At 42.2% G+C, this 27,773-nt stretch overlaps 1 protein-coding gene across 2 annotated transcripts in view; it reads right to left on the bottom strand.

Annotated features, from left to right (window-relative positions):
* The window catches only part of GPATCH2 (G-patch domain containing 2), a 256,646-nt gene that overhangs the window by 8,167 nt on the left and 220,706 nt on the right, over nt 1–27,773 (bottom strand). The window contains exons 9-10 of one of the 2 annotated variants that reach the window (XM_025202574.1): nt 23,727–23,803; nt 20,758–20,871 (exon numbers count right to left, since the gene is read on the bottom strand). The exons of the other annotated variant lie outside the window; for it this stretch is intronic. Coding sequence (XP_025058359.1) covers nt 20,773–20,871; nt 23,727–23,803 — 176 coding nt within the window. The 3' untranslated portion in view covers nt 20,758–20,772. Of the gene's footprint in view, nt 1–20,757; nt 20,872–23,726; nt 23,804–27,773 lie in introns of those variants that run through there. 2 annotated transcript variants of the gene reach the window in all.

Here is a 27,773-nt window from a genome sequence, read left to right as displayed (position 1 = left end):
AGAGCATTTAGAAAGCAGGGTAGTCTATTTAACAAGCATCTCTCAGCCAGGGATACTCTAGTCTCTTTAGCAAGACATACTTATGTATGCATATATTTGTACTGCATTTTGTATTTTTAAAATGGTGGGAGTTTTTGGATGATAATGTATGTGGAAATGCTCTGCACAAACATCTTCTGATTGAAATAATGGCTAAGAATAAGGAGGCGTCATTGTGATCGCAGTGTTTGTTTTATGTTTGGCATTGCAACCCTACTGAACACAGTTTTGAACGTTCTGGTGCTTTCAGTGATCATGATAGAAAAATAAAACATTGTTTTTTGAAAGACAGACTATTGAAAGCAAACAGACTAGGAGATTAGTGGGAGAGGAACTGGGGTCCTTGAGGGCAGAGGAACTCAGCGTCCAAGAGGAGTGGTCGTTCCTTAAGGAAACGATACTCGGGGCCCAAGGGGTGTCCATCCCGACAAGAAGCAAGGCGGGCAGGAGTGTCCAAAAGCCCCCCTGGCTCACCAAGGGTGTCCGGGAATGCCTGCTTGCCAAAAGGGTGGCGTACGCCCGGTGGAAGGGGGGTGTAATCTCCAAAGAGGAGTATACCTCCTCTGCTCGGGCCTGCAGGCGGGCTGTTAGGAAGGCCAAGGCGGAGATAGAGCTCGGATTAGCGTCCAGGATTAAGGATAACAAAAAGTCCTTTTTCAAATATATTGGGAGGATGAAGAAGGCGCCGGGTAATGTGGGGCCCCTGCAGGATATGCGGGGCAATCTGGTGGTTGCGTCAGAGGATAAAGCGGACCTCTTTAACCAATTCTTCACCTCCGTTTTCTTGTGCAGGGACCGGGACTTCCCTGCTGTGATAGAAGCCGGACGCGAGGGGATCGCCTTCAGACCTCAGGTTGGGGAGGACCGGGTTAGAGAGCTTCTGGAGGGGCTGGACGCGTTCAAGTCAGCGGGTCCGGATGCTCTCCACCCCAGGGTGCTGAGGGAGCTGGCTGGGGTTATTGCAGGGCCCCTGGCACGGCTCTACGAGCGATCGTGGTGCTTGGGCCAGGTGCCAGACGATTGGAAGGTAGCTAATGTGGTCCCCATCTTCAAAAAAGGGAAAAGGGAGGACCCGGGCAATTATAGGCCCGTCAGTCTTACCTCAATCCTGGGGAAGCTCTTTGAGAAGATCATCAAGGAGCACATTTGTGATGGGCCGGCATCCGAGATGATGCTCAGGGGCAATCAGCATGGATTTATTAGGGGGAGATCATGTCAGACCAACCTGATTGCCTTTTATGATCAGGTCACAAAGGCCATGGACGCAGGTGTCGCGGTGGATGTAGTCTTTCTGGACTTCAGCAAGGCCTTTGACACCGTCTCTCACCCCATCCTAATTAATAAACTAGGCGACTGTGGCATAGATGCCTACACAGTCAGATGGATTGCAGATTGGCTGAAGGGTCGCACTCAGAGGGTGGTGGTGGATGGATCATATTCGACTTGGGGGGAGGTGGGTAGTGGAGTCCCCCAGGGCTCGGTCCTGGGGCCTGCGCTGTTCAATTTCTTCATCAGCGATCTTGATGTTGGGGTGGAGAGCAACCTGTTTAAATTCGCTGATGACACCAAAATTTGGGGGGAGGTGAGCACGCTAGCAGGGAGAGAGAGATTGCAGAAGGATCTGGATAGGTTACAGGGGTGGGCAAACAGGAACAGGATGTGTTTCAATACGGACAAGTGCAGGGTGCTGCACTTGGGTAGTAGGAACCAGCAGCACACTTATACGATGGGGAACTCCCTACTTGAGAGCACGGAGGCGGAAAGGGATCTTGGTGTCATTATTGACTCCAAGATGAACATGGGCCGACAATGCGAGGTCATGGTTGGCAGGGCTAACCGGACCTTGTCGTGCATCCACAGGTGCATCTCGAGTAGAGCCAGGGAGGTGTTCCTCCCCCTCTATGCGATGCTGGTCAGGCCGCAGCTGGAGTATTGTGTCCAGTTCTGTGCGCCCCATTTCAGGAGGGATGTGGACAACATGGAGAGGGTCCAGAGGAGGGCCACCCGCATGATCCGGGGACAACAGGGCAGACCCTACAGTGAGAGACTGCGGGACTTGAACCTATTCAGCCTCCACAAGAGAAGGCTGAGGGGGGACCTGGTGACCGTCTATAAACTCACTAGGGGGAACCAGAAGGGTTTGGGGGAGACGTTGTTTCCCCTAGCCCCCGCTGGCATAACAAGGAGTAATGGGCACAAGTTGATGGAGAGGAGGTACAGATTGGACATCCGAAAAAACTACTTCACAGTTAGGGCGGCTAGGAGCTGGAACCAACTTCCAAGGGAGGTGGTGCTGGCCCCTACCCTGGGGATCTTTAAGAAGAGGCTGGATACCTACCTGGCTGGACTCATTTGAGTCCCGTTTTTGTTGTTAGGGTGAGTGTTTTTTTTGTTTTTGTTTTTTTTTGGGTTGTTCTCCCGCCCTGGCGGGGGGTCGGGCTAGAAGATTTATTAGGTCCCTTCCGACCCTGAAACTATGAAACTATGAAACTATGACTAGAAATGTAAATTCAAAAATATAGTGAAAGAGTTCAGGCTATTCGAGGAGATAGCTAAAGTATGGACTTGACAAAAAAAATGGTGTTAGGAACCAGGGTATGTCTAAGGAGACTTTTTAGACCCACAGCATTAGTGATGGTTAGGGGAAAATGTTGCCATAATTACATGTTGACTCCGATGAAAGTATAAGAAGGTTGAATGCCTGAACACAAAGAAGGACAGCAGTAGCTTGCAAGCAAAGGTCCTGCCTGGGCTACATGTAATGTTCTGAGTGTTTGAAACAATGATTACAAGTAAGACTTGGGGGAGAAAAAAAAGTTGGGAAATAATGTTACTTTCGGAGCTGCTTCTTTTTTCTCTACTTATTTATGTCACTAATATTAGAGGATAACAGAAATAGAAGCAAGAAGGGTTTTTTTTCGTAAGAATATAAGAGCCAATTAGTGGTTTTTGGTGGATTTAGAATTTTCTGTCAGATTATAGAATCATCTTTACCAGATATTTTGTATTTAACATAGCCTGTAATGCCAGTTTTGAGTCAAGGGCCTGGCCAAAATTCCAAGAGGACATCTCCTTTTAAGCTCTAGGATGAATTACTTTGGATACTTGATTCTCCAAGAGCAGAAAGCGACTTGTGTGAGAATTAGTTGACCCCAGCAGATGATCATCTTAGTCTATTAGTTCAGGAAGAATAAGATTTAGGAGCAGTCCGGGTCATTTTAACAGAACACATAACCATGCCCGTGTTGTAATTATAGGGGTGGGTTTGTGCCTACTTATTAGCTATCTCTGATGGCAGGAGTGGTGTTATTAGCCATGCTTCAAGACTATCTGAACTCAGCTCAAGTTTTTGAGTTCTCAAGAGTAGCAGAGTTTTGAGGTACAGAAGAAAAAATGGCTTTTCTTTAACACTCTTTACCAGCTCTCAAACAATATTGTGGTATTTTAAACTTAAATGGTTTCTCATTGTATTCCAAAGCAAATGTATAAACATAGTGCTTACCTGTCAGGTGATGACTGACTATGAACAAGCGTTCACATAACCGAGCTCAGGTTTAGGCGGCTTCGTTTAAGCCTTGGTTAGGGTGATCTCAATGTAACACTTATACATACCCCAAGACTTAATTTGCAGAGCAGGGAGCTCCTTGATTTCATCTTTCATTTATTTCTATTAAAAACTGAGACTCAATCCATTTTGGTTTACATGTGGGTATGAGTCTCATTTAATTCACACTTTGCATAAAAACCTACCCAGGGGTATGGGGCAATGACAAATCAAATTTATTTGTTGCTTGCACCAACAAATGCCTGGTACCTGTGGACTAAGGATCAATCTCACTAGGGATAAATCCTAGGGTTAGTTGTGTATGCTAAGTTAAGTATGTCCTTATGTGCCCTGCTTAAGCAGGGTACTTAAACTTGTGGATCTGCACTTAAGCACTGGATAAGGGTGCTGCACACTTGACAGCACACCTGTGTCCCTCTTCACTTTAAAAAGAACACCTTACAGATGTGTTCCCTATACAGATATTTTCAAAAAGATCCCTCTATATAATCTTTCATTTAAAAAGGTCATCAAACCATGTTTGCTCTTAAGAGGATACAATAAGAAGGTGGCATTTCATTACAATTTTATTACATTTGCTATTATTCTGTTGTACAGTTCCCTAGGTGCTCTGCCAGGGATGTGACTTTAAACATGAGTAAATAATAATATTCTTTCACACACACACACACACACACACACACAGATATAGATATCTATATCTATATATCTAAACGCAACAAAATGAATTGAAATAGTGTTTTGTTCTTGATCAGTTTTGTTCTAATTTGAGATAAGTGCACAACCTGCTGAAAGATTTTTGATATGTGGAAGATGTGTCCTTCATCTTGACTTAATGAATATGGTAATTTTGCTGTGGGTCCATGTGTCATACGTCTAGGATTTGAATATGCCTATTTGAGTTTTTGTAAGCCTAGCATGCCCTGCAGCTGCTTGCCATCTTTTTAAAATTAAAACATAGCATTAGACTGGTGTTTTTGCCAGCTAAAACACAGCATTTTTCAAATGAGGATCACTTTGTTTCAACTTTTAGTCGTTTCTCTTACCTTTAAATGATATTCCTTTCAATAAGTACCCTTTTCACTTGTACTTATGCCTGTTTGTCCAATATATCATACAAACAGATCCATTTTGAACCTCTCCTTTTGTTTGCCACAATACCATCAAAGACTGATTTGTGGGCTTGGGACAGCAGAGACAATACATGCCTGGGTCACTAGCAATTAAAGAATGTCAGTGGTCAAGAAGGAGAAAATCAGTTCAAGCCAAACTGAAGCATTTAGATATTTTACTGCTGCATCCTTTTAGGCCTCTCTCAGCTTATAAATATTAATTTAAAGACTACCAACAAGGACAGTAAACGGATTTAGGCATAAAACTTCCTGTCAGGAGTGATTTATGCCCAATAAAAGGAGAGCTGGATAGAGAAAGCCTGCTTCACTAAGTTTATGATAGACAGTGAAATAGTGCCATCAAAATAAAAAGGCTTCCACTATGTAGTCTGCTGGATGGGTGTCTCCATTCGTAATAAGCATCATGCTGGTACTGTATCATTTTCTTTTATAAACACATTTGACTTAGTGAGGGAAAGGTCTGCTGTAGTAGTGGTAGTAGTAGTAGTAATAATGGCAGTGGACTTATGTGGCTTTTCTGGATCAGTCTCATATAATGGAGAAAGATAACATAATTTACTTCTTATATCAATAGTATGTTATATTGAACTTCGGTGTGCCAGCATAGGGTGTCAAAGCAAAATTTGTTTAAGTCCAACACTGCAAGTACAAATAGAAAAGCCTTTCTAACATTGAATGATGTTTTGAAAATGCAAAGACTTAAAAAAGGTATAAGGTATCACATTTTTTTAAACCGTTCAAAGGTCAAGAAGAAGAACACAGACATTTACTCTAAGTTGTACTGCAGGGCATGGTCTCTTGGAAAAAGCAAAAAAAGTATTTTCTTCATTTTCTTAAAAATCACAATTCATGGGTTTTTTCACTTACATTCTTGTTAGCAGACAAGAGTACAAGGAGCAAAATATTTTTGAAGACTGCATTCAGTATAAAACTCAGGTTATGAACAAAATATTTTAAAAAAATGTTATATCCTACATTTTTTCTTTTCCATCAACATGGAGTGGGTTGTGACATCAGCGCACAAGCCTTAGTTTTTTCTATTATACTCTCTAGGCTTATTTGTTCTTTAGAATTAGATCTATACATGGACACACAAAACACCCTATGCTTGCATAGTACTGAACCATTTCACTTATTTCTGCATTCACATTATTAACAAGACAGCAGTGAAATCAGCAAAATAGAATAGATTGGCCACTCTTTCTAGCTGAGTTTTTTATTTCAAGTTTGATGCTTTAATGCTTTAGCTTTGAGGCCTAGTAAAAGGGATTCACCTGTTAATGCTTGTTGAGATTCCCATGGGTGCACTAGGAGTAATTTCTTTGTATTGACACTTTGGGTGGAAGCAACACATTGCAAAATGGTGGCCAACTTTGGAAACGGAGTGTCTTTGAGGGGCTGCCTCCCAAATTAGCATATTAGGTGCTTTCTTTTTACCTAACTCTGACTTGATTCCTTGACAGGGAACTCTACAGTGATAAGGCATCTCTGGTGAAAACATAAAAGCAATGAAAAGAATGAAAAGATGAATGGGAACACAGGGGGGAATGGCGACCTGTATTTGGGAAAATACCCTTTTGAAAGAGACTGACTGATACACCTATGCTTGGTCGATGAAATTAATATGAAACAATGGTCCTTAGAGAGGATCATTCTGAAAAGAAATGAAAAATACATAAAACTTTGTTTAATTTATGGAATTTATATGCTGCTGACCAGTAAGTATAAAGTTCTGTTCCCTTGGTCCTCACTATCACTCATGTATTACTTGTCAGTAAATGTGGTGCACTCAGAACATAACAGCTACGGTAATATTTCTGTTCCCACTGCAGCTTTACTACACCCATGAAACTCTGTAATCTTTAAATTCCCTCACTGTTAACATCTGCTGAAACATTATTGGTCCCAGCATAGCCAAGCTGCTCTGAAATTACATTTAGCACAGTAGTTAATGCTAACAATATAATTCTAGAAGCAACCATGTTTTAAAAAGCCTTTATAACTGACACAGTGACAGTACTTCCTTTTGATTTTACTCCTTTCCCACTTCTCTGTTTTGTCTCATCAGCTCATTTGTATGCTAGGAAATATATTTAAATAGCACTTTCTCATAACTTTAAATCGATAGAGAATACTATCGAAATATTTCTATTTCTTGGTCTTAAGCTCTAGAACTAACTTCTAAAAACATGTTTAGTGTGCTAAAAAGATTCTGCCATAGAATCGGATATGTGTTTATAGGGTAGAGGTGGAAATTAATGGGGTTTTAATAAAATGAACATATTTTATCACCCAGTTAGGATGCATTGCATGTTTTTAATTCAAATGGTCTTACACAAAAGCAAAACAAACAGGTTGCATACAGTCATCGTTAATGAGGATGCCATAGTATATTCATTTTCTGATCATAAAGAGTTCACGTATTAAAGGCTTTGCTTTTATAAGGAAATAGCTGCACAGAGGACATTTAAACTTAAACAGCATTACTACTGACTGTTATAAACATAACATAAACATTATACCTCTATGTTACTCAAAATATTACCATAAGAGCAGCATGGTGCAGTATGCAGAACTATGTATGCGCTCTCTCTCTCTCTCTCTCTCTATATATATATATATAGGATACATCTATTATATTCTAAAGAAATTTAGTAGCAGATCAGCTAAACTTCTTCAGAAAAATTAGTCTCTCTTCTCAAATGATTGCCTCCAAAAATTGCATCTATGTTGCAATTAATATTTTATCATTTTTCAGTAAAAAATAACTCTGCTATCTTTGTTTTGGGGAAAAAAACAAACCCAATGTTCTTTCATTCTATAAACGGTGAACTATCTGTTAGCAACTAACACACCATAATTAAAGATCAGGACATTCATGAATTTAAGAGATATACCTAATCAATTTTGCCACATTTTTACCATTTTTTTCCATTGTTGCACATGTAAAAAATGATCAATCATGTATTATCAAGTTTTAAATCCTTAAGAATATTTATCTTTATTATCTAGCATTGTACCAGGTTAAATTTAACTGGTTCCTGATTCATGAACAGCCATAAATGACATCTGTGCCAGATGGTAGGCTACATTTGTGTGCGTCTATTCTCTGATTTTCCCCTCTCATCCCCAACTATGTCTTTGTTAGTATTTGCTGCTTAAGTGGCAGTGTCTATAGTGTCATCACCTGAAGTAAGTTAGAACAACTCCTTTCAAGGAATTTCACATGAACTGGTAATTATTGTTGTTCCAGTAACAATGTTACTAGGTCAATTCAAATCCCCTATTGAATATCCTTCAGTCTATCTTTATAAATTCTCCTGGGTAGCAGTCCTAGAGAGACCTATTATTAATGGGGATTTTTTTTGATTATTTGTTTTCTTATTGTTTACAATCTGATATCATGACCACTGCTCAAATCAGCAAAACAAAGACCTCTTCTCCTGTGAAATAATGTGTAATATGGTACAGTTTTAAGTATGAATTATTTCTGGTTTATGCTATCATACCCATGTCTAAATTCTCTACAAAAAAGGGGTGGGATGTGGGGGATCGAGTGGGACTCCTACCAGTCTAATCATGAGCTTGTTTACACATGCCTTTGATGCACATGGTAAGTGATTGGTCAATAATGCTGGAAGGAGAAATAGTAAATCTGAAGCACCTGTGAAGCATTGCCAGCAGCACAGTGGCTGCTGAGAGCTTTAAACACAGATGCCACAACTCTACCAGATGAGACCACAAACTATGTGAATGACATGGGCTTCCTCAGCTATCAGGAAGTGGGAAGGCCTTTGAAAGGACAAGCATGTTGTGTTTCACTATCACCAGGACTTTGTTTGCAAAGCTACTCAGAATGCAGTTGTTTCCAAACTTTTTACTGTGGTTTCTCAGACTTGGGGTTTTGCATAGGTTTTCCATCAGGTGAGGAAGAGGAGGTAAAACTGCAACATGTATTTCAGTGTAAATGCCTTTGATTTCAATTTCACACAGCTTTCACTTAGAAATTGATCAAAACCAGAACTTGTCCAAAAACATCTGTGCTTGCAAATAAACCTCTGGACATTGATGGTTTAGATAAAATAGGACCTAGAATCACAGCAGCTTGAATGAAAATTCAGCTTTGGAAAATTTGGAAAGCCAAAACCTGACCTTCAGTATTTTGTAAAACCAAACACCTGGACTTGTTGTTCCTTATCAGCTCTGTAGAAGAAAGATTCATACACTGCTACTTCTAATTTTCAGTTTCGCACAGGCTTGGTACAAATGTTCAGGGAGGTTAGATCACCTTAAAATGGCCACCTGATCTAACTTAGTTTGCCTAGGTGAGGACCTTACAATTAGATTGACCTAACTAGGATTCTAAGTGTGAACTGTACTGAAGGTCAGGAAAGTTAGATCAGTCTAAAAATGGCTGACCTGATCTAAATTAACTGTACCTCTGAGATAGTCTCACTTAGATCAGGTCCAGTGAAATTGATTTAACTGAATTTCAGTTCCCAGTGCAGCTCCAAGGCTGGGAAAGCCCAGTCTCTGGCCCCAGTCCCAGAGCTACACTTTTCCTACCCTCCCTCCCCCTCGACTCCCTGGCACCAGGCTATTTTTATTATCCCAGCCCCAGATGGACAACATCCCCCTGCAGCGGACCAGCCAGCCCTTCCCTCTCCTCTCCCCCAAGTCTGCCAAACCCCCCATCCTACAAGCCACTCCTGGTTCTGGTTTTACCAGTACTTACCAGTACTGGGAGCCAATGGAAGTAAGTCAGGGTGAGGAGGGGGGCGGGTGTGATCAAGGGGGTAGGTTTGCCAGGGAGACTGTTAATCTGGGGTTGGGTAAGTAATCAGGAGGCTAAAAATAGCCCTTCATCCTGGGGAGTAGAGCACCCTTCTCCCCCCAAGCTCCCCCTGTGGATGCCATTAGCCTGCCTGATTCCACCAAGCCCTCCCAGACCCAACCAACCCCCCTGCAGACTGTGCTAGTCCCCCAGTTCCCCCACAGAGCCCACTTCCCCCATTTTGCCCTGAAGACCCTGCTTGCCTCAATCCCCTCCATTTCCCCCAAAAGAATCCCCCTCAATCCTCCCTGCAGATGCTGCTTGCCCCTCTGATCCCCCAATCTCCCTCATAGACCCCATTTGCCCCCTGACAGCCCCCACTAACTCTGCCTGTCCCCCCAGGCCCCTCCCGCAGACCCCACTTACCGCTTTGATCCTCCCTGAAGACCCCACTTGCCCCTCTGATACCCCCAAGCCCCACACTGACTTATCATAGATTGGGTGGCCATTTTTAACACAATCTAACCTTCCCATAACCTCCCTGAATGTCTGTGCATACCTATACATGGCATGGGTTTAACCAGCATCAAAATCTAATTGTCATTTCTTCTGTTTAGGGTAGAAATAAATGTATTATTGAAATAGGTGTACTACATTTCACTAACACCTAATTCAGGATTCTGGTGTCTGAGTAGATTGTGATCTCCCTAAGGCATGGCCTACATCTAATGGGGTTGCACAACATTAAGTACATTGCCAGCACTAGTCTAATGAGGACTATACTTTCTTCAGCATTGCACTGCAGAACATGTCTCTCCTTTCTGAAGTTTTTAAAAAGTTACAAAAATAATTCTGAAACAGCACTAAAGATAATTGGCATTTGCTGAGGGATGTCATTTGTTATAATAGTAAAATAGTACTTCATACTATGGAGCACTTTAGCACTTCATGGGTTTTTTTGTTGTTGTATACATATTTACTAATGAATATATTAGTAGCTGAATATAATAATTATAACCTGACTTTAATGACCAATATATGCACAATGCTTTTTCTGCTTATTTTATGTGTAATTCCAATTTCTTAAGAGCAAAGCAACTCCCACAAAGCTGCTTTTCAGGAAGATATCAGCACAATTATTAAGTTTGAAAAGGCACTTGGCTTTCGGCTATCTGTCTTATCACACAACTTAACATGCACTGCCTTTTTTTGGTCTCATTGCTTAATTATAACATGGATTTGGACACTGAAGGGATGCCTCAAATACACCATGCAGCATCATGTAGAAATATCTGGGCTACTAAGTTACTGTGGTGCTCTGTGTATGCTACTTTATCCTGATTCTCAGACTAACACAGCTATTCTGCCTCTAGTATCTGAGCTAACCAAGCTAGCTTGGATATCTACATGGCATCAATATCACACAATTCCACAGCTCACATTAAGTCACAATAATGTCACCCTAGCTATGCTAAGGGGACTTCAAAGTAGAGGTGTCATACATCTAGCCCAGATCCCTATCTTCCCATTATGTGACATAATTTTTGAAGGTAAAAATAATTTAGGACATGGAGGTAAATCAAAAATGAAACGAATTACAATGTGGGTTTACTGAAGGTAAGTAGCATCAGATCCATATTTTATATTGCTTTGATATGATCAGACCTGTTGAAATATTGGTCCACAAATGATGTGTGGATTGCAAGAGATTAATTCTTAGCCCCTGGGCTCCTGATTTGGGTGCTACTTGCCCCATCACTCTCCCATTGCAGCCATCAGGGTTTCCAATCTCCACTTCCTGCTCTTGCCCTTGGGCTTTTTGGGCAGTACAGACTAAAGAGCTCAGGGAGCCCATAGCCTGAGGGTCTCAAAGGGCCTGGGGCATCTGGGAAGGTTCATACCAGGCCTGCCTACACGAGACATTTAATGCACAGTAGACTAATTCTACTGCGCATTAGCATGTCATGGCAAATGCCGTACTAATGTGCAGTAGAATTTGTCTACTGCGCTTTAAGCATCGCAAAAAGACTGTGCACCTTTGCTACTGTGAATTTATGTAGTACCTCATATTAGAGGTACAAAATTTAATGTGCAGTAGCAAAGGCGCATCAATGCACGTGTAGGTGCACCCACAGTGTGGTGGGGAAGAGGGATTCTATGGTGGGGGGGGGCCTCAGAAATTGGACATCCCTGGATAATAAAACTGATTTTAATACAAAAACCCAAGCAAGCTGGGAAAGAACTGACTAAAAGGGAGGTAGGAAGGACAGTTTGAAAGGGGAATTGTCAGGCTGAATGGAAGTTACAACTTAAGTCCCTCAAGAATTTGTCTTAGGACCAATCTTTTTTTTCTTTTTTTTAAAGATCTTGGCACAAAAATGTAGGAATGAAATTGGCTGATGGCATCATGTTAGGAAACATCATGACTGATGCAAGCAAAGATAGAGAAATCATACAGAAAGAATGAGATGACTTTTAGAAATGGAGCAACAGAAATGGGATGAGATGCAAGAACATAAAGAGCATTTGGAGATCATTAACAAAACATTCTGCCTCAAGAGATGAACTGATCATTGGCAGAAAGAACTGAGGAGGAGAAGGACCTGGGTATGCTAGCTGATCCCAGAATTATAGTGAGTTGCCAGTGTGATGCACTCATGAAAAGGCAAATGCATATAGACTGTGCCAGTCAAAGTACTTCCAGTAAAGATCTGGTAGAATTACTGCCAAAATAGAAGGCTTTATTTGGAATACTGCATACCACTCTGGTCATCCAGGGCATTTTTACATGAGCTCCAGGAGGCACGGGAAGGTGCTTTAATTAGGGAGCATTTTAATTGAAAGCACCCGTGTGTCACGTGTATCAGTGTCCCCTGCACTTGAAAACGGTGGTGGGTGCTTTGAACTAAAGCTCACTGAACAAGCTTTAGTTCAGAGCACACCACTGCCGTTTTTCGATGTGGGGATGCTAATACACAGGACGCCAAAGTCTGCTTGACTGCGTTTATTTCTGTGCTCCAGCAGATTTGATTAATCAAGTCTACTCTGACGCGCTGGATTTCCTGCACATGTATAGGAGCCCCCATGTTCAAGAAAGATGAACTCAAATGTGACTAGGTGTAAAGAAAGGCTGTTGTGCTGACCAGGGGAATAGAAAGCCTATCTTAGCAAAATGAGACAAAAGAACTGAGGGACTGCTCTTTATAAGTACACTGCAAAGGTGACAAGCTATTTCAGCTAAAGAACAATGTTGATAAAGCAAATGAGTAAGCTGGTTAAGAGTATATTTAGGCTGGAAATTTGAAGAAGGTTTCTAGCCATCAGGGAAGTGAGGTGCTGGAACAGCATTACAATGAAAGTAGTGATGACAAAAACTTATTTGTTTGACGAAGCTTGTTCTTTTTATGAAAAGGATAATATAATGTTACTGTCTGTGACAGCAGGAGCTAGATTTGACACCTTTCTGTCATTTGTTCCCTCACTGATGCCCCCATGGTTCATCAACAGACTCTTGAGATCTACCACATGGATCTAAATCAAGCCAATCCTAGTCTCCACCCCTTAGACATTTTATTCCAATCTCAGTCTCTCTGCCCAGCCAATCTCTCTCTCATTCTTCTGAATTCTCCATTTTAGTGTCAGTCCCCTTCCTGACCTGTCTTTTGCCCAGCCATTTCCAGTTCCTCCCAGCTCCTTTTTCTCATTCTCTTTCCCCTAGTGTCTTGCTTTCTCCTCTGCACTGTGGTTCTTCCTCAGTATGTCTCTCTCTTAACCCTTGGCCCTGCCACAGCATGCCACATAGAAGACACTACTACTAAAGTGTCCAGCACTGAAATAATCACCTTTGCTTAAATGTAGTTTGCCATTATTGAGTTTTTAATTTACCGGCCTGCTAGGATGACTGGTGGTATTCACAATGGCCAAAACTATTGGTTCTGCCAATCTGTAGACTCAGTAATCGAAGGACATATCCGGTCACAGTCAAAAGGATATATGCACAAATAATATATCCCCTCCACCTCCTCCCACATACATACCAATGTTTTTAAAAACAAAAGCTAAATTTTGCAACACCTATAAACAAATAAAAAACCCTGTAACTTTCTCTCCTTGCAGCTATAGTCAGTATTGTGTGGCATATATTTCCAGTTGTCTTTAACTCAAACCTTACCTTTCCTAGTAATTGAATATGACAAGACAGCATTGTGATCAGCACCATTCTTTTTTTTAATACTGTTGTAGCAGTGTAGGGACATGGCCAAGCACCCAGGGCAAAGTGGAAGTGACGACTTCTGGTTCCTGATCACAAATATATGCACTGGTATCAGCTGCCTTTTTTTTTTTTTGCCGTCCCCCTGCATATTGGTGTGTGGAGAACTTGTCCCTTCTCCCTCTACACCCCAAAGTTATACCACTGTATTATTGTATATCAATGATTTAACATTAAGACAGAGACAGTTCCAATCTACACCATATCCTGCAGCACTGCTATTTCCTTTCAGGTAGCTCATCCAACTAATGATCACACCCAACTGTTTATGTTCTGATGAGCTCATAGTCTGAGGCAGTAATGTTGCAGCTAAATTTGGAGTTATTCTAATGCTTCTGATTTAGCTTTGTTAGCGAAAAAAGGAACTTCAGCAGTGCCAATATTTACACATGTTGGCTAAGTGCCTTTAAATGACTCAATAGCAGACCAGGATCTTCACCAATGCATGGTAATAATAACAATATTAATTAGAGCACCTCGAATTTTGCAAAGTTAAATTTCAAGCTCATTGGAAATTTTCTAGTACAACTTTTCTCATCAGAAAATGCCATTTAGCTAAGAGCAAAGTGATTTGAAGACTGTCAATTTTGAAGATATGTCATTTAGAAAGAAAACTAGAATGAAGTGCTGCAATTTACCATTTCAAAATGACTTTTTTCCCCATGCCTTAAAATTTTATGTTTTCTAACATAACATGCAAAAAGTCAAAGATAGAAAGAAATGTTTCTATAGCTCTGGAACAAAATATTTCTGGAATTTTGTTTTGGGGAAATCTTTGTTTTTGTTTCCTTTTGAAATGGAAAAAAAATGAAATTACAGACTTTCCTGTGAAACAAAAATGTTTAATTCCTGTTCAGTTCTAATTAAAGTCCTTATGCACCTCATTACTAAAGACCAGAACTGAGGATGACACGATGTTCTGCACTGCTATGAGATGCAACACAAGACTCACAGACTGAGGAGGTATTGCAGTAGCTACAAGCCACCCTTGTATCCTTCTGATCCTGAGCTAGTTAGGTGGCTGGTAAACCCCACTAGTGCAATCAAGACAGCTTTGGGCGGGGGGCTACCTAAATTATGCCCGCCTTCCTTGGCAGCTACAGCACCTATATGGGATTTTGTGATGTGGCCTTTCTTTTTGAGTATAGACATGTCCTATGCATATGGCCTTTACCAAGTGTTGTGGAAGTGGATGTAGCCTTATGGCAGGCTTCAGTAGTGCCTGAACTGAGGAAATCCTCTCCAGTTGGACACAAAGTTTTTAGGGCTTTGTTGTGCTGTACAGGCTTTTTGCATACAGTGTAAAGAGGCTGCAAATGAGGGTGAGGGTCTTTCTGTGAATCTTCTTACATGTTTGCATAGTATTTAGTACAATGAGAGTCTGACTGGGGTCTTTGGGTGCTACTGTAAGACAAATAGTAATACAATGATGCAATAAGAGTATATGTTTTACAGAGCTACTTAAATATAACTTCAGTCTGAACAGAAATATGGTCATGGCCAACATCCTACAGAAGGCTTGTGTAGGCCACTCAGGATGGGCAAAAATAACTGTTTGAATTTTTTCTCCGTCCTTGTACACCTAGCTTCCACCTCCAGCTTTAGTTTTCTATTGCAACATGTAGCTGGTGAGCTGCTTGGATTTTCCAGCTTTGTTTTCTTCTACCAGAAAATAAAAACAGCTTTAAAAGCTTACTCTTCTGGACATCTGGAAATTTCTGTTGAACTTAGCAACCAGGTTTTCAAAAGTCTATGGATGTAATTTACAGTTATGCCACTGTAAAACTTCTTTATCCTGTCAGAGTAGAATAAAGGTTTCTTGGTATAAATGAGAATTAAGCCTTAGGATTCTGCCGTACAACAGTATAAGAAGAGACAGAAGGCTTTTGAAAAATCGTAGCAGAAATGGTGTTTAGAACCTTGTCTTATTATTTTCTTTTTTTTGCCAGAAGCTCTCCCTTTGCGAGTTTGAAAAGTATTTCATAAAATAGTACGAAAAGAGGGTTTTTGAAAATATGTTTTAACAAAAATTGAATTTAAAATTGCAGAGCCATATTGTAACAGCATTAAGACACTCCTGGGCATGTTTTAATGGTCCATTAATACATGCCGTGGGTGGTTGAATGCATGTGGCTGCACATCTATGACATGTATTAATGGACTGCTGGAACATGCCCTGTCATGTGTTAATACCATATTACAATGCTGTACTACCTGTAAAGACTCAGAAGCAACTTTAGATGACCTGAAGAATATCCTTGGTTTTTGAAAATATGTTATGATTAATTGCTCGTGTGCATACATTCATTGAATTGTTAAGGCAAGCTTCTTTTGGTATGTGTGATATCTTTTATTAGACCAACTGAGTAGTTGGAAAAATGCTCTTTGCAAGCTTTCAGGCACAAGCGCCCTTCTTCAGGCATAGGGAGTCTCTGCTGTTGTTTTGAAATCACCAAGTAATGAAAGAAGCTAAAAATGAGAATGTAAATTGGTGGACATTAGGAAAATAGCTGGTAGAGAAGGGAGGGGAGGGGGGGAAACCAGGGTGAAAAATTGCCAAAGGCATTTCCCAGCTCCTGCCCTGCATGCCAGGTGGGGGCTGGACTGCTTGTGCCCTGCTCAGCTCAGTGAGCGCAGAGCTGGGAGCAGAACTGGCTAGGAAGCTTGTTCCGTCCCAGCTTGGTGCTTGTGGAGCTGGGCAAGGAACAGACTTCCTGGTCCCTGCCATCAGGGAGCTCCCAGTGCCGCCTCCAGGACACTGCTGGGAGACCCTTATCTCCCAGCAGTGGCTCTGCGACCGCAGGGCGACTGCTGGGAGATAAGCATCTCCTAGCATCAGCCCCATGGTTGTGGAGCCACTGCTGGGAGATAAGTGTTTCCCAGCCCCCTGCTCCTTGACTACAGTGGTGGAATAGACGCCAGGAGATAAGGATCCCCCGGCCCCTGCTCCCCAGTTGCAATCTGGAAGCAGGGTGCTTGGAGCTCCCTGATGCCAGGGCAGGGGGACATAATCCCCACCCAGGCTTCTGTGGTAGAGACCACCCTAGCAGAGACCTCCTGGGGGCAGAGGGTTATCTCCCACCCCCGGTGGATGGCTGACTGGGAGCAGATTTTGCTCCCGGTCATGTATCTACATGAACTTTACAACGCCATTACTAAACTTGCATTTCCAGGTAGCATATTTACTCAGGATTAGGGAGGTTTACTGTGTAGTTAGCATGTGCACACGTAGACACACATGCTTACTTCACAGTAAACTATGCTAATGCAAAGTTAAACATCTTGTGTAGATGTGCCCTAGTGTTGCTCATTTGCAGTACTATGCATTTGAAGAGAGGTAGCTGAAAGGTTTAAGATAGAAAATTTTAACAGTGTCACTGATATATTACAAAAAGAAACTGAGAAGAGTGGTGGTAGATTCTATGTTGTTGGCATCTTGTAATCAAGACTGCCTATGATCTTGAAAATATGAATTTATCAGACATAAATTATTAGGCTCAATACCAAAGGTGAATTTGGTGAAACGGTGAATTTAAGAGCTTGTGGTCAGACTAGGTGATCTAATGATCTTCTGGCTTTAAACTCTATGGGCACATCCAGGTGAGTGGGTACGTGTGGTTTGCAGTGCCGCATGCTGTGCTTGGTGCTTGTGCAACCGTCCACCACACTGTAAATTTGCTGCGCAGTGCCAAAATTTGACACCGGGAGATTCTGGTGTCAAAAAAATCCACCACAAAAAAAAGTGGCACAGTCCATGCTCCAGTAGACAGGGAGGCTGGGTCCCTTCCTCTAATTGTCCCCTGCCTCTTCCAGCATGCTGGGAGCCAGGAGGAGTGGGGAAACAACTGTTTCCCTGAAGCGAGGCATTTTGCCCTGCATCAGACCCCATGTGCAGGGGCATGCACAGCAGGAAAAAGCAGTGGTACAAGTTTGTGCCACTGCTATTTTGCCATGGAAAATATGCATCCCTGCACATGCACGCTCATCTGGACACAACATATAAATCCAGTTTTTGATTATGAGTCAAGAATTGTGTCCCTGATCTAAAAGAGATCATTAATATAAACAAGATCAATATGTTTTGGCAATGTGATGGTTGTGCTAGGTTTGGTTGTTGTTTTTTTTTTAACTACCCTCTATTTGCTGAAACATTCAGCAAGTCAGTGTGAATCCTCTCTCTCTCTCTTTCTCCCTCCCTTTCTTTTGTATGGCATCAGATATCAACTTCCAAATCTATGAGCCACTGTCTGGTAATATTTCTCAATGTACAGATTCCATCTGCCTCATATGGGCCTTTTAAAGACTGCAGCTTTTGATTAAGTGCTGTGCTGTTTGTTGGACATCACGTTCGCACAGGGGACTGTCCAAGAACTTCATCTTGTGAAGTGTTGTTTTAAAGCATCTGTATCCAGATCTCAGTTTGTTCAGCTCGACCCACACTTCTCTGTCAAGGTTGTGCCCAATGGGGAACTTGCTTGGTGTTGGTATAAAATGCTGTAGGAATAGGCTGACATTTACCAGCGATTGATCTATTCCATTGCTGTCCTTAGATTTGGTTCAGCATCTCCAGGCTCTTCCAAGAGCTTATGGTCTTCATGTAACAATGGTTTACAACTTTTAAGCCTCTTATGCCTCCATCTATTTGGGTCTTCATTTAACAGATTTTCATCATCTCTTTCCTCTATTACCAGTAATGATATTAGGGTATATCTTCTTATATCACTTGGTCTAATGCCTGAGAGTACAGGGAGTACATCTGTGCATAAATTGTGCAGCCTGTTATGAGTCTCAGCACACTGTTAAGTACAGTGTTGAAATTTTCAGCGTGACAACTTCTGGACCATACAGGAGCACAATATTCTGCTACGGTGCAGCGGTTTTGAGCACTTTGAAGTTGGCACCCCATGTCATGCTGGCTAAACATCTTCAGGCAGCTAACCACGCAGAGACTTTACTGCTGACCTTCTGAATGTGATGTTTATAGATGAGGGAACAGTCTAATGTGACTGTTAGATAGGTTGGGTTATGCTCATGGGAGAGGATGTGGTTGCCTACTCTGATATTCAGTGCCCTCTTGGCTGGATGATTGTTCAGGTGGAAGAGTGACAATACTGATTTATTGATGTTCAACTTTAAGCACCACTTGTGGAGATAGCAATGAGTTCCATGTCAGTATTCAGTATCTTTTCTAGCTCTGTCATGTCAGTTCCTTGAGCAACTACAGTGACATGGTCAGCGTACATGTATTGCTTAGATGTTGTATGTGGGAAGTCTGAGGCATGTACATTGAAAAGTATTGCAGCTAGCACTGACCTTTGGAGGATTCCATTCTTCAGAGTTCATACGCTGCTTTTTCATCCTTGGCTAGTAGCAAGTTTGAACGATCTGCTGGAGATCATGTTCATGATAAAAGTGCATAGCTTGCAGTCAGGCATTATAGAGTGTAGTTTATATTTGAGGCCTTGGTGCCATACAGTATCATAAGGTTGATAAAGACCACACCTGTTTTCTGTCTCATTTCAAATCTGGTTTTTATGTCAGATTTATGTAATGTAACTTGGTCAATGGTACACCACTTTTCCCAAAAGCCAGCTTGCTAAATTGGGAACTGTTCAATTTCAAATGAAGGTGAAAAGGACATGTATGTATAAAAGGATCATCATGGCCAAAAGATTAGCAAAGGATAACTTTTGTGATAGTCTGGAATACTGTCTATACTTCTGGTCAACAAATTCAAGAGAGATGAATTCAAACAGGACCAGAAGTGGAAAAGGGATACTAAGTGATCGCGGGAATTGAAAACCTATCTTACATAAATTTGGCTTTTTTAGCCATTCAGAACGAAAGCCAGGAGGGGATATAATTTCTTTCTACACATATATTAAGTGAGGGGGTAAGCTAGAAACAGAAAAGAACCAAGTAAGCTGAAGGACAGTGTTGGCACAAATAAGTCCAACTCACCATGAATAAATTCAGGCTGGACATAAGAAGCATCTGTCCTAGCTATTTGAGTAACCTACTGAGGTATTGTAATTGCTTTAATCATTGTGAAGCAAAAAGCAAACTGTTTTTAAGATGCATGTTGGTAAACTAGTAAGAATGCCACAAGCATCATATTTGTTTTTCAACACTTCCTGTTGCTGTCTTTCTCTTGAACCATCTCATTAGTCACTTTATATTTCCATTGTGAATCACCATCTTCCAAGTTAAACACAAATTCCCATTTGATATCCTACGAAATGCTTTATTGAAGTCCAGATATGTGACATCTACCTCTCATACTTTGTTTAGAAAGTCAGTCTACTTATCAAAAAGAGCTACCAGATTAGTCTGGTACAGCCTGTATTTGATACACCCATATTCTACAATACCCCATTTCCCCCTTCACTTCCACATCTTAAATTGACCTTTCCTTCAAAATCTGTTAAAAAAGCCTTGCTTCCAATTGCTACGATGACAGGCTGAGAGCCCTGGGGCTCTTTAGCCTGAAAAAGCGCAGGCTCAGGGGTGATCTGATGGCCACCTACAAGTTTATCAGGGGTGACCACCAGCATCTGGGGAAACGTTTGTTCACCAGAGCACCCCAAGGGATGACGAGGTCGAATGGTCACAAACTACTTCAAGATCGTTTCAGGCTGGACATAAGGAAGAACGTCTTTACTGTCCGAGCCCCCAAGGTCTGGAACAGCCTGCCACCGGAGGTGGTTCAAGCGCCTTCATTGAACACCTTCAAGATGAAACTGGATGCTTATCTTGCTGGGATCCTATGACCCCAGCTGACTTCCTGCCCTTTGGGCGGGGGGCTGGACTCGATGATCTTCCGAGGTCCCTTCCAGCCCTGATGTCTATGAAATCAGACTTATTGGCCTGTAATTACCTGTTTCAATTTTGTCCTTTTTAAATATAACAAGGACACTTACTATTTTAAATCATATGGTACTAGCCCTGACTACAGAGACATGTAACTGTACTTGTTAACAAACCTCCAGCTTCATGGGCTAGTTCCTTCAGAATTCTGGAGGAAGATCTTCTCACAACACTGACACCTGGCTACCAAAAAATAGCAGATGTTGGGAGTCTTGGTTCCCCTCTGGAAGAGAAATCAGTGTTACTGAGTCTGGAAACTGTACAAAAACCCTGATGTAATACATTACAAATGCTAAGGAAGTGTTTTATATAAAAGAAACCACAAACCCAAAATAACAAGAAAATGTATATACAAACAACACCTCACCCCAAGACCAAAAAAAAAACCTGCAATGGATATTTTTGTTCTATGACTTCTGAAATGGTTTCAATCCATATGCATCATAATCAACATTGGTAAGAAAACCTAGAGAAAAAAAATTATATGGATATACTAAGTTATAGACTTAGAGCAATGAGGTGAAATTAAGACAGGAAAAACTATGTTTCCAGAAAAAACTTTCTAACAATGAAATGTATTAAGCTTTAAGAGGCTGTCCCAAGGAAAGCTGAAGGCCCATCACTTGAGATGTTAACACTAGTCTGAGGTAATCACTAGAAAATCTGAACAACCCTTTATTGGCAGGAAAATGGGATGCTATTAAAGGGATTTTTTAATCTCTAACATTTATAATTTTATGAGCGTCTCATTTATGTTTTTCCTTCACTAGAGTTATGGAAAAAATTCATAGAAATCATTTGTAGTTTCTATGGGGCAGAGGCTTCCTGGCAAGCTTTAGTGTTAATGCTTGCCTTTCATCAAACATTATTTTACTGATAACACTGCTAGTGTGCGTGCTCTCTCTCTGAGAGGGTTTCATAGGGATTCATTTGAAACTTTCCTCCTCTTTTACTCTACTCCTCTGGGCAGAAATTCAAATCACAGAAGAAAAACAGATCTGAAACTACCAAATCTGGCTACCTTTGAGGTTTAACATATAGACTTACTTAATTTCATATGGCTTCTACTAAAAAGCACTAACAATTATTCATCTTTAGTCAGAGTTAAATGCTAAAGGGATTAATTGGAATGAATGCTAATGTTCTGATTTCTCCTTCCGTATCCAGTTTCTTACAGTAGTAATTCCAGAATTGGTGTTAAAGAAAGAAACAAAAATTCTAGATGACCAACTACAATTCTAGTTGGACAATTTAAGCCAGAACCTAATCAATAGGTAAGGCATTAAAGGAGGCCTCAGGTGGCATTTAGGCATGTGAGTCTGATCCAAATCTACACCACTGCAGTGTTCAAAAGCCTGCTAATGTGTCTAGCTTTGTTAAGTGTCTTCATTTTTCCCTAAACAGACCCCAAGACAGTCTACTCACAGTCTTTATGCATAAGTAGTTTTGATTCCAAACATACTCCTATGTGCACAGCTCCTGCCTTGGCTTTGTTACAATCTAGATCAATGTCAAGTTGTACCTAAACCCAGCTGAGTCTCCAGAATAGGCCAGATGTGCTCTGCTCAGGTCATGTAGAGCAGCACATTGCTAGTTGCTACAGGTACAGAGATCTTGGGGAGAAATCCATGGTTCAGAAAGAGCACTTGAGAACACCCATGGCTGGCAGATAAGCATAGGGCAAGTGCTAATGGGAGCAAGCATGAACCAGAGAGTTTTCGATAGGCAATATCAGATAAGTTAGTTAGACTTTGGTGGTTTAGGAGAGAGGCAGTAAGTCCTAGAAGGGCATATGGACAGATTAAAGACAGCTTGGTTAGTCAATCAGGGTAAGGAAGAATGCACATTTAGCTAGATTGGGTTGAAAGCATGGGGTAGGGTTTTTCTAAAAGGCAGTAGATGAATGGCACTAGGCTGGGGAACGGGGTGGACTTGTGTGCTGTGGCATGCCAGTTGAGAATTACTGCCATATGCACTGTACTTCAGGACAATCTGGAGACTGCATGCTTTGCAGACTTGGTTCTCTCTGTTCTGAGAGAGGTCACCATAATCTCAGTATTCTGGCAATGGGGTCTTCTTTCCAGTGAGTGTCCAGTCATGCCAGAATCATAGAATCATAGAAGATTATGGTTGGAAGGGACCTCAGGAAGTCATTTAGTCCAACCCCCTGCTCAAAGCAGGACCAGCCCCAACTAGATCATCCCACAGCCAAATCCTCAACCATTTTTGGGGGGCTGTCATCATTCACATAAGAGAATATATAATTTCCCCCACTGACCTTGGTGCTTGAGAAGAAGATCATGCTGGAATTTCATGGGCTTCCCACTTGACTGACATTAATATTGCAAGCCCATGTGGGATGTCTATGTCTATGTCAGCTGGCACAGGACCTTTGCAATGAACATGAAGCTACTTTACAATGCCCATATAGAGACAATCCATAATCTGATCATACAGTTCCTGGGACCTAGCCATGACTCTTTTACTTGGGACAGTCTGTCTCAAGTCCCTTCTGCCATGGAAAATTCCCTCAAGTAAGTGTTTTCTCATGGAATTGCTTACTCCCACCACACCCCATGACCCTTTCCTGAATCAATGCCTCTCATTCTTGTCTAGTTCTTTCTGCCTCCTTCCACTAACCAGAGTCCATGAAATCCATCCTATCTGTATGCAAAGCTCTGCCAAGCCTCATTGGTTGTCCTTTTGTTTTAGGCAGATGACCATGACTATCCCATCTAACCTTGATTCCTCAGCACTCACCCAGGAAACATGGCAGAGTGATCCTAAAGCCACACAAGCTTACCAGTGGAGAAAGCCATCAGCAGCCTGAAGAGGCCGTGTGGATGTTTTTGTACATCAGTAGTGTGTCAAGAAGGCAAACAGGATTTTTCTGAAGTGCTACATTCTTCACAGTTCTGCTGTGCAATGTAGAGTTCATTTCATAATGGCTTAGACTATGAGGTATGGGGGATGAGGAGGCAATAGTAAAATGGAGGCTGCAACCAAAGGAGGATGAAATAAAGGGGAGGAACTGGAGATCCCAGAAAGCATGGACATAGCAGCACCAAGGCATCCTACCCAAGAGTGAGAACCCAGAAGGATGTATGGTAATCTGTGGTGTACTGATCCAGGATGTGTTTTCTTAGCCAGGAAACCTGGAAGTGAAAAAGGACAAGAAAAGTTCAGTGAGTTGAATAGTCAGCTTCAACCAAAATATATTTGTATCTTTAGATGGTAGGGAGAAGAAAGCTAAAGAAAGCTAAGGATATTTGTGCAGAAACTTCATAATCACTTCAAGAACTCTCTTGTGAAGCACATAGAGGAGGAACAAGGTGATCAGGAACAGCGAGCATGGATTTACCAAGAGCAAGTCATACCTGACCAACCTGATTTTCTTCTATGATAAGGCGGCAGACTCTGTGAATAGAGGGAGAGAGCAGTGGTGGTTATATACCTTGGTTTCAGGAGGTCTTTTGACACTATCTCCCATGGCATTCTCACTAACAAGCTAAGGAAATACAGATTAGCTAGAAGGACTTTAAGGTGGATATATAACTGGTTCAATCATTATGCTCAATGAGTAGTCATCAATGGTTCAATGTCTAGCTGGAAGTAGATATCAAGTAGAGTCCCCCAGGGGTCTGTTCTGGTCTGGTATTGTTTGACACCTTCATTAATGTTTTGGGATTGAGAATTTCCTTAGCAAGTTTACAGATGACACCAGGTTGGGTACAGTTACAGTCATTCCAGAGGGTAGGGGTAGAGCTAGGATCCAGAATGACCTGCATAACTGGAGAAAAGGTCCTCAATCAATCAGATGAAACTCAACAAAGACAAATGCACCTGCACTTGAAACAAACACATTGCATGCACAAATTCAGACGAGAATGACTGGCTAGGCTGCAGTGCTGCAGAGAAGACCTGGGGGTCACAGTGGACCATGAACTGAATATATGCCAGCAGTATGCTCTTTTTGCAAAACCACCCAACAACATACTGGGTTGTATTAACAGGAGTGCCACTTGGGGTGCAGACAGAAGTTAGGGCCCCACTCTAACTCATGGCACTTTACATAAAGCCCCCACTCCCCCACAACCCAACAAACGTTTGCCTGCTTGGTGTGGGGGGGAGGGGAGCTGGACCCAGCCTGTACCAGGCCAGGCCAGTAAGTGGGGCACTCCTGCAGCCTCCCAGGAAGCTGCCAAACCTCCCCCCTCCCCAATCTTTCCCCACCCCTCAGCTCCAGGGCTATCAGCGAGGGAGCTCCCAGGTGCTAATTGGCCAGAGATAGGAGGCAGGAAACAGGGCTCCCTTGCCTTGTGGTCACCCCCCAGCTACCCTGGCTGGTGTACCAGGCGGGGGAGCCAGGTTGGGCCCATGAGGTGAAGGGACTCCATTCCCCCTCACTCCCCCAGCTTTGACCATTCAGCAGCTGGCATCTTTATGCTGGCTATGCCAGCATACTGAATGGCCAGAGCTGGATGGGTGGGGGAGAGGAATGGAGTCCTTTTGGCTCAGGAGCCTGACCCAGCTGTCCATCTATACTTCAGCCAGGGTAGCTGGTGGGGGGCTGTGAGGCAAGGGGGCCCTATTCCCCACCCCCTCTCCCCCAGGTCTGGCCATTCAGCAGCCAGCAGCTCCCTCTCCTTCCCTCTGACAGCCCAGGGGTAGGGCTGGGCATGTGCCCAGTCCCACCTCCCTCACAAAAAAATTAACCCGGGGGGGTTAATTCATCTGCTTTTCAGTGTCTTAATGTAATACCCAATTTAACCAGGGTTACTTTTTCAAACGATCGGCCATCTCACAAGAGCTCTACTGTCATGCATGTGTGCTAAGTCATGGCTGTAGTCGAGCCATAGGTGCCAACTCCATGGGTGCTCCAGGGCTCAAGCACCCACTGAAAAAAATTAGTGGATGCTCACCACCCATAAGCCATGGCTGCAGGCCACTGCAGACTTTAAAAAAAGAAAAAAGAAAAAAACCCCGTGTTTTAGTGAACAGTACATTACTTCAATCCATTCTGCAGCATCTGTAAAGATTGGGCACTTCAGCAGGGCTTTCTGGAGCTGTTAGCTAAAGCTGATTCAATCAGCTATTAGATAAAAATACCAGAAAAGCCCCACTAAATTGCCCAGTCTTTACTGACGCTGCAGAACTGGGTTGAAGAACATGCTGCATCTGCTGGGCTTTACACCATGGTTTTCTGTATTTTCTTACATCTACCAACACCCACTGGCAAAAAACATGTGTGTAGAGTACTTTCAGGGGCCAGATTGCTTGAAAAATGTCACTTCTGTTTGCACCTTTGCAAATCAAGGAAGTAATTGTAATATACTCTATTCAACACTAGTAAAGTTGCACCTGGATTACTGTGTCCAGTTTTGGGCCCCACACTTCAAGAAAGGTGTAGACAGTTTGGAAAGAGTCCAGGAAAGAGCAATGAAAATGATCAGAGGCCAGGGAAACATAACTTATGAGGAAAAACCATGAAAATTAGTAACACTCTAAGCTTTTTAACCCTAAATTGGGTGGCCAAACTATTCATTAGCTCAAGTTTGTCCTCTTGTTGAGTGCACAGCCTCTGTTGCAGATTGGTGACTGAAGCTCATTTGGGCCCTGTTGTAAATTGCTAGTTATGCACCCAATTAATCTCAAGTCTGGGCTGTAAAGCCCCATGAGCAGAATGTGCAAGGGCCAAGGCCATGAGCTCAACCTCCCAGAATAGGAAAGAAAGCGAGACTTGGGAAGGAAAGATGTGATGAGTTGCAATTTAGGAGCTCATTATATTCTGACCAGAGGGTTAATTTGTACCAACATTGTAGTTCTACTAGTTTGAATGTCCAAGTCTTCATTTTTACCATAATGCATGATTGTCTTCTGTATAGCATTCCAGGAAAACCTCCAATCTTGTGATTTTCAGGGGAGAGGTAGAGGGTAAAAGCAGGACTTGAAAAAGGAAGCCACCTCTTGCCTTTTCAAGCCTACTTGGTGCTCTGAGAAAGTACAGAAAGCTTTGAGCCTGAAGTCAGTGTGGGTCCTAAACAAGGTTTTTAGGATCCCAGATTAATTTTCTAAGCACTTAGACAGCAAGGAGGGGGCAGAATGAGGGGGAAATGGCAGTTGTAAACTCTGCCTCCCCTTGTTAATGTAACTTTTTTGGTCCTTGGACTAAAAAACTTAGAAACCAATGATGCAGGACCAAAAGGACTGGTACTCTCAAAATCATTCCTACTTCAGCCAAAAAAACCCTCCTCCATTCACTGACCCAGGATTTTTTTCCTAAGAAGCACTAGGTGGCTGAGTGGTAGAGTGGAAGATCACACATCCGAATGATAATGAAATCTCTGACAGAACTGCACATATCTAAAGTTTATTTAGCATTATCATTCCTCTCTTCCAGGTTATCATCATGCCCCTTATTGTCTTTGGTTGGGTTTCCCTCCATTTATGCTCGTGCTTGCTGGTAGGCTGTCCTCAGGACTGAGGTATCTGGCCCAAACCCCTTCAGGGACACAGTGACAGTGAAGCCAAAAGACATGCATTTTAGCAGGGAGAGAGACAGGATGGAGAATGGCTGCCAGAAATACAGGCCTCATTTTTGCCAAGCAGCTTGAGTCTCCCTGCCTGGTTGCCGAGCAAAGGATATGATTAATGAAAAGATGTCAGAATGATAATTTTTCCTCTCTGGAAATAGTGGACAGGATTTTTTTTTCCCTTGAAGAACTAGGGATGGAGGGAGGGGGAGAGCTAGAGAAAGAGAGGGAGGCAAGACACAGGGAGGGGTTGTGAAGAGTGAAAACAGTAATAATATTTAAAAAAAAATACAACCTCCCCTCTGCCCACCCCCTGTAATGTTTCTCTGGTGGAGTAATAAGATACCTTCAGCGTTATAAATAGCAGCACAGATGTTGACAGAAAAATGCTCCCTTAATTACCATACAAACTGCTTTACTTGAGTGAACCGTTTAAAGCGGCTTCCAAAGGAAGTTCACTCAAGCAATTCCGCAGATTACAGCTAATGAACAATATTTCCTTGCTCCTATTTAGTGCTCATTAAAATGTAAAAGCCTTTCATTTTCAACAGGCACACAATAAATAATTCCCCTCTCTCTCTGAGTGAGAGAG

This window comes from Alligator sinensis, unplaced genomic scaffold, assembly GCF_000455745.1.
Source record: "Alligator sinensis unplaced genomic scaffold, ASM45574v1 scaffold178_1, whole genome shotgun sequence".
Lineage (NCBI taxonomy): Eukaryota > Metazoa > Chordata > Crocodylia > Alligatoridae > Alligator > Alligator sinensis.
This window is presented reverse-complemented; position numbering and strand designations above follow the sequence as displayed.